The sequence below is a fragment of the Procambarus clarkii genome, chromosome 69 (genome assembly GCF_040958095.1).
Source record: "Procambarus clarkii isolate CNS0578487 chromosome 69, FALCON_Pclarkii_2.0, whole genome shotgun sequence".
NCBI classification, from domain to species: Eukaryota; Metazoa; Arthropoda; class Malacostraca; order Decapoda; family Cambaridae; genus Procambarus; species Procambarus clarkii.
In genome coordinates, this window is record NC_091218.1 from 6,704,059 (window position 1) to 6,711,929 (window position 7,871).

The 7,871-nt window shown below is 51.7% G+C and overlaps 1 protein-coding gene across 1 annotated transcript in view; it reads right to left on the minus strand.

Moving 5' to 3' along the window:
* LOC123752660 (protein O-mannosyl-transferase TMTC1-like) overlaps nucleotides 1–1,221 on the minus strand; it is a 150,264-nt gene extending 149,043 nt beyond the window's left edge. The window contains exon 1 of the mRNA XM_069311328.1: nucleotides 759–1,221. Within this exon, the coding sequence (XP_069167429.1) occupies nucleotides 759–889 (131 nt within the window). The 5' untranslated portion in view covers nucleotides 890–1,221. The remainder of the gene's footprint in view (nucleotides 1–758) is intronic.
* Nucleotides 1,222–7,871: the final 6,650 nt, after the last annotated feature.

The following is a 7,871-nucleotide window of genomic DNA, read 5'->3' on the forward strand; positions in this document are numbered from 1 at the left end:
AGGAAGCTGTCCGCTCTTGTCCCATCTCTCGCAAAGGCATTCCGTATTCCGACTTTTACCCGGTTATCCATTCCTCAGTCCTTACCCGTTGGCAGGCTTCTTGGTTGTCTGTTACTGGTAACAAGCTACGTACTCTTAAATGTTGTGTTTCCTCGTGGCCGTCCTCCTTCCACCGTAACCGGCGGTGGGAAACAGCTCTGGCGAGGTTGCATATTGGCCATACTCGCTTAATCCATGGTCACTTGATGGAGCGCCGCCCTGCTCCTTATTGTCCTAGTTGCATCGTCCCTCTTACGGTCGTGCATGTCCTTCTTGAATGTCCTGACTTCCAGGACGAGCGTGTGTCTTGCTTTCCGACCGCCCCTCGCGGTCACCTGTCCCTCGATAGAATTCTTGGTGACTCGGATACTTTTGATATCGTTCGCCTTATGCGTTTTTGTTCTCGTATTGGCATCCTTGGTGATATTTAACGCCCTCTGATTATTTTGCGTACTTGATGGTGCTACATAGCCTTCCCGGTTTGGTGCCTTCTTTTGATAATTACTTACTTACTTACTTCCAATGAGTCGATTTTTGTACGGAATCCACCACTCCCCTGAAAAATGCGACGTGTTAGTAACAATGAAACCATCGTGATATTAACGTTTTCGATGCATGGACCTCAATAGATTAGGTGAGATGCTTGGGCTGCCCACCTAACCTGCCACAATCCCTTCAGGGGTAATCCTAAATCCTTCCCAATCACTAACAAGACTTACAAGAAGAGCGTCTCCCTGGATTCCCAGTCCCGGTTCCTCTGTAGCGTCCTGCAGGAGGCGGCGACGAGGAGCAGCAGGAGGCAGGGCGCCCTCAGCCGTCCCGCCCGCGAGAGGGCCACGCCCACCAGCATCGCGTAGCCCAGGCTGGAGAAACAAGGACGCAAATTAATTACTCGGGGAGCGAGGGTACGTGTTCAAGTTGTTATTGGCGAGAGGGGAAAGGTGGGAGAAGTTGTTCGTGTGGGGGTCGTTGACAAATGGGAGGGGGCTAGTCGCTGGCGAGTGTGGGGAGATGTTGTACACTGGGACCTCGTGAGGCATGTACACTGGGACCTCGCGGGGCGTGCACACTGGGACCTCGCGGGGCGTGTACACTGGGACCTCGCGGGGCGTGCACACTGGGACCTCGCGGGGCGTGTACACTGGGACCTCGCGGGGCGTGTACACTGGGACCTCGCGGGGCGTGTACACTGGGACCTCGCGGGGCGTGTACACTGGGACCTCGCGGGGCGTGTACACTGGGACCTCGCGGGGCGTGTACACTGGGACCTCGCGGGGCGTGCACACTGGGACCTCGCGGGGCGTGTACACTGGGACCTCGCGGGGCGTGCACACTGGGACCTCGCGGGGCGTGTACACTGGGACCTCGCGGGGCGTGTACACTGGGACCTCGCGGGGCGTGTACACTGGGACCTCGCGGGGCGTGTACACTGGGACCTCGCGGGGCGTGTACACTGGGACCTCGCGGGGCATGTACACTGGGACCTCGCGGGGCGTGTACACTGGGACCTCGCGGGGCGTGTACACTGGGACCTCGCGGGGCGTGTACACTGGGACCTCGCGGGGCGTGTACACTGGGACTTCGCGGTAGGTGGGGTTGTGGTTTTCACTTCCTTACTCATCAATTACTTTATATGAATTACAGCCAGACAAATAATATTAAACCAGTACATATGGTTCTGTAATTTTGAAATTGATCAGCCTTCTTCTCTTACTTTCCCCCTCACTTGTCTCACACAGAGATTCTCTGGTCTTGTTTACTGCCCGACTCCCCACCACAAACTTATTTACAACCACGTCTATTTACGCTCTCGGTAACTTACAATTCTCCTTCGAATTCACCTGTCATTTACCGCCCCGAGTTTAGTTAGCTCCGCTCCCCAGTGTCATTTACAATACTCGTCAGCTACTTCCTCGCCTCCCGTCCAGTGATTTACATTTCCTGACGATTTACCTATTTGTTAATTTTCATTTACAGCCCCGCGTCTCGGGTTTGATTTACAACATTGCTTAACTAATGTCCTCGTAATGTTCAACTCCCTCCGATTGGGTCACTCTCACCCAAGTCATTGTAATCATTTACATTTCCGCCAACTTGGCTACTTCTCCCCCCCCCCCCTACCCTGCGTCCTCATTGATTATCCCCGCTAACTTAGCCAAACTCTCCTCCTCCGCCATTTAGCCAAGCTCTTTTCCACGCTAACTTAGCCAACCTCCTTTCCTATGCCAATTTAGCTAAGTTCCACTCCCCCCCCCAAAAAAAAATTTTTTTAGCAAAGTTCCCTTGGCTAAGGGAAACAATAAGCGTATATTACACTAACATAGGTTACCCCTAGAGCAATCACTGACTCTCCCAGGATGCTAGCCACAATAGTGTTCTGACTCCCGGGTTGCTGTTTACTGCTAGGTGAACAGAGTTATGAGGCGAAATGAAACGGTGCCCAAAGACTTCCGTTCTGGCGTAAGAACGGAACCCAGACCCTGTCGCCTGCGACCCGACAGCGCTACAACGCTCACATCTCACCGAATCTTCAAGAAAGCAAAAAAAAAAAAAAAATAATAAATTGTCATATTAAAGAGCATATTATACTATTTTTGTCTCGCCAAAGTTATTGTTATCAGACTTATAATTACCACCACTGTCATCACCACCACTGTCATCACCACCACTGTCATCACCACCACTGTCATCACCACCACTGTCATCACCACCACTGTCATCACCACCACTGTCATCACCACCACTGTCATCACCACCACTGTCATCACCACCACTGTCATCACCACCACTGTCATCACCACCACTGTCATCACCACCACTGTCATCACCACCACTGTCATCACCATCACTGTCATCACCACCACTGTCATCACCACCACTGTCATCACCACCACTGTCATCACCACCACTGTCATCACCACCACTGTCATCACCACCACTGTCATCACTACCACTGTCATCACTACCACTGTCATCACCACCACTGTCATCACCACCACTGTCATCACCACCACTGTCATCACCACCACTGTCCTCACCACCACTGTCCTCACCACCACTGTCATCACCACCACTGTCATCACCACCACTGTCATCACTACCACTGTCATCACCACCACTGTCATCACCACCACTGTCATCACCACCACTGTCATCACCACCACTGTCATCACCACCACTGTCATCACCATCACTGTCATCACCACCACTGTCATCACCACCACTGTCATCACCACCACTGTCATCACCACCACTGTCATCACCACCACTGTCATCACCACCATTGTCATCACCACCACTGTCATCACCACCACTGTCATCACCACCACTGTCATCACCACCATTGTCATCACCACCACTGTCATCACCACCACTCATCACCATTGTCATCACCACCATTGTCATCAATGCCAGCATCATCAATGCCACTCTTGTCATTATCATATTATATTACTATTTCTAAACTCATGGCCGCAGGCTTGAGCAAAATGAACAACACGAGAAAGCAACTAGTGTTCGGTACCTAATTTGACTATTACTTTCACTTGAGTCTTCAGACCTGCAGATATGCGGTACCTGGAGCTTTATTACCTCTCGTGTGCTTGAGGATATCCTCATAACGCACCCAAAATTCGCCAGAGCAAGCTACTGATCACATGATCCTGTACGACTAAATATTCTGTGAAATGGGGATTTTTAGCAGCACATAGTTAGTTCTTGACACTATATAACCCTTCATATAGTTTAGGGGAGGTGCATAAATTTACATGTACCTGAATATGTTTATAAAAAATACTTTGACTTTAAATGGGTGAAGATCTTGAGTCTCGGACTCAGGATTCCAACTCTAGTGATTACTGGCTGGACTTCTATACTGGGATCTCTTTACTGGCTAGATTTCTTTACTGGGATTTCTTTACTGTAACACATTCACAAAATTTTGAAAGATCTGCCTAGCTACCTTCGAACTTTACGTTCCAGATGGGGCTAAGTTTAGTCATTCAGAACTTTTCAGGTCGTCAATTTCGGGAGAAAAATGTAGCTCTAACATGATTCCTCTGAAAGTGGGAATGTTATGAGCCTAAATTTCACTTTAAAAGTTTAAATTAGATTTCTTATTACATTGTTGTTTTACTGTGACGGTCCATAGTGACGGTGTGACGGTGAACGAATATTGGGAGGTTGGGTTTTGTTATCTTATTTTACTGTGACGGTCCATAGGCCGGGTGAACAAATATTAGCCGATTTTTTGTTGTTTTAACTGTGAACCAATCGTATTGGTAGTTTGCATTTCCATTGGAGACTTTCGGCGCCGTAGAGAGGGGGACCTGCTGCATGGGTAACAGCTTCTCCGTATCAACCTACCATGCCTTTGCGCCCTGGAGAGCTAAGTTACAACCAGAGCGCAACTCCATAGTCTCTTGAAACTGATGGATGCCCACTACTACTGTGATGGTCCATTTAACAAATACTTTATGAATATATATATATATATATATGAATGAAAACTCACACCCCAGAAGTGACTCGAACCCATACTCCCAGAAGCAACGCAACTGGTAACTACAGGGCGCCTTAATCCGCTTGACCATCACGGCCGTCAAAAGGAAGTGATAGCCGAGGCTATTTGAGCCACTTCCCCGACGGCAACTCGGATGGTAATCTTGGGCATAGCATTTCACCAAATCACCTCATTCTTTGGGGCACACGTGAGGAACACAAATGCGAACAAGCCTGAATGGTCCCCAGGACTATATGCGAATGAAAACTCACACCCCAGAAGTGACTCGAACCCATACTCCCAGAAGCAACGCAACTGGTAACTACAGGGCGCCTTAATCCGCTTGACCATCACGGCCGTCAAAAGGAAGTGATAGCCGAGGCTATTTGAGCCACTTCCCCGACGGCAACTCGGATGGTAATCTTGGGCATAGCATTTCACCAAATCACCTCATTCTTTGGGGCACACGTGAGGAACACAAATGCGAACAAGCCTGAATGGTCCCCAGGACTATATGCGAATGAAAACTCACACCCCAGAAGTGACTCGAACCCATACTCCCAGAAGCAACGCAACTGGTAACTACAGGGCGCCTTAATCCGCTTGACCATCACGGCCGTCAAAAGGAAGTGATAGCCGAGGCTATTTGAGCCACTTCCCCGACGGCAACTCGGATGGTAATCTTGGGCATAGGACCAAGCCCCCGAGTCGGTCCGTATTGGAAGACCGGGCTCTGTAGCCTCCGCTGCATTGGGCCCCGACCTTGCTTCTCCTTTGGCCTCTCTGACTCCTTCCCCTGGCTCCCCTCCCTCCTCTGTGGTTGGGTCGAGCCCCAAGCCCCCAGTGGTGACTACCTCGTCCCCTGGCGCGGCTCCTTCTCTAGTTGTAACTACTGCGCCTTTTAACCCCTCTCTCTCTGGGGGTTCTCACCGCCGTTCTCGTCACGGCCGCCCTCGCTCGATTCCTTCCAGTTCTGCTACCTATCAAGCCTTGTTTGGTCCCGCTTCGTGGGCCAAATATTTTGATCTCCTCCCTCTTGATTCTGCGCCTCCTGACGATTTCTCCCTTCATCGACATCTCATTGATTCCGTGGATGCCTCCATTACTTTCAACCCCACTCGTCTCGGTACACGTGTCGTTGCTGCTCCTTCTCAGGATGCTGCTTCCCGCTTGGCTGCCTTATCCTGCCTTGGCGAGACCCCCGTTCGGGTCTCGAAGAACGCTCAATTGAATGCCAGTGTTGGCACTATTTTGCTCCCGCCCCATGTTGCAACCGGTGTTCGGGACCTGCGCGACTGCCACGACGATATTCGCCATATCCTCGCTGCCCAGGGCCATTCTATTCTCCAGGTGGACACGTTTACTCGTCCCCCTCGTGGTAGTCGCCGTCAACCCCTCCGGGTTGTGAAGATTACCTTTGATGGTAGGACCCTTCCACCCTCTGTCATTCTTGCTGGTGCCAGGTGCTCTGTCCAGGAGTACATTCCTTCTCCTCGGCTCTGCAACAAGTGCTGGAGGTTTGGGCATGGTGCCCTCCGCTGCTCCGGGACTGTCTCTCTCTGTCCTTTGTGTGGTGGCGAAGGTCACTCTAAGTCGGAGTGCACTTCTCCCCAGGCTCGTCGCCTCAACTGCGGTGAGGCCCATCCTACCTTCTCCCTTGCGTGTGTCCATTACAAGCTTGAGGCAGCCGTCCTCAACCTGAAGCACCGGGAGCGTTTATCTTTTCCTGAGGCGAGGCGCCAGGTTCGCCGGCTCCCGCCTTATGCTAATATCTCTTATGCTCGCGTGTTGCGCTCTTCCTCTCCTCGTCCTTCCCGCCTTCCTCAGACTCACAACCGTTTCCGGGCCTTGGACCCTGATGCGCCCACTGCCCCCTCCTCTGTTCCTTTGGGTTCTCTCCCAAAGAATCCTCCTCCTGGTCCTCTGTCTGGGGTTCCCCTTCCTTCTACCCGGTCTGTCGTGTCTTCTGTGTCTTCTTCCTCGTCCCCCTCCGATCCTCCTTCCCATCCTCTTCCTCCATCTATTGGCTCTCCCCACCGCCTGTCGGTGCGGGCGGATATCCATCGCTCTCCTAACGGCCGTCGTGTGTGCTCTCGTTCGGCTTCTCCTGTTGAGACACTGGAATCCGTTGCCCGGTACGTAGTTGCTGGGACACCGGTCTCTTTAAGTCAGAAGCGTAAGCCTGGCTCCTCTCCTTCCTCTTCCCCGGCGGGTAAGAAGGCTTCGCTTTCTTCCTCAGCTCCTCCTTCTGGCTCTGTTGCTCCTTCCCCTCCCGTTTCAGTGCTTGCGCCCCCTGTTCCTGCTATGGAGGTTTCTTTGGCCCCTGCTTCCCTTTCGGTTGCTGCTCTTGCTGGGGTGCGCTCCCCTCTTTCTACTCCCCCTCCTCCTGCTGCTGTCCTTGACGGCTCCTCTCCGTTGTCTCCTCCTCTTCCTCCTCCTCCTCCAGACCCTGCCCGCCCACCTCTGCTCTGTTCTCCCGTTTCCTTCCCTCCGTCTTTGCTCAGTTTACCCATGCCCCCTAACCCTGACTTTGCTGACCCTGATCCCGACCCTGATATTCTTTAACGTGCTCTGTTGGTCTTTCGCCTTTGTTTCTTCCTTGTTCTCTGTTTTTGTCCTTTCTCTTCTCGTCGTTGTCCATTCTTCAATGGAACGTTCGAGGTTATTACGCCAATTTCCTCGAACTCCAACTTCTGATTTCGCGGTTTTCGCCCCTTTGTGTCTGTCTCCAGGAGCCAATGCTTGGTGCTCGTCCTGGTCGTTTTCGTGGCTATTCCTTTCTCTCCCCCCCCCCCAGCCATTGCTGGGGCTTCTAATTCTTCTGCTCTTTTGATTCGGGCTGATGTTCCCTTTGTTCCTTTACTTTTTCCTTCGCCTCTCCATTGTTCTGCTGCTCGTATCTTTGTGGGGAAATGGTACACAGTTTGTTCCATTTATCTCCCCCCGAGTGTCCCGCTCTCTCTTCCTGATTTGAAACACCTCCTGGACTCCTTGCCGGAGCCTGTGCTCCTGCTGGGTGACTTCAATTGTCGTCATTCTCTTTGGGGTGACGTTCTGACGAATACCCGGGGTCGCCTCCTTGAGCCGTTTCTCTTCTCTTCTTCCCTGTCTCTTCTGAATTCTGGTGAGCCCACTCATTTGGACTCTCGGACTCGCACCCTTTCTTGTCTTGATCTTTCTCTCTGCTCTTCTTCTCTTTACTTAGATTTCACGTGGCAGGTTCTTGATGACCTCCATGGAAGTGATCATTTCCCCATCCTTGTTTCCTTTTTCTCTTTTCGCCCTTCCCTCTCTTTCCCTAGGTGGCAGTTTGCTAAGGCAGACTGGACCC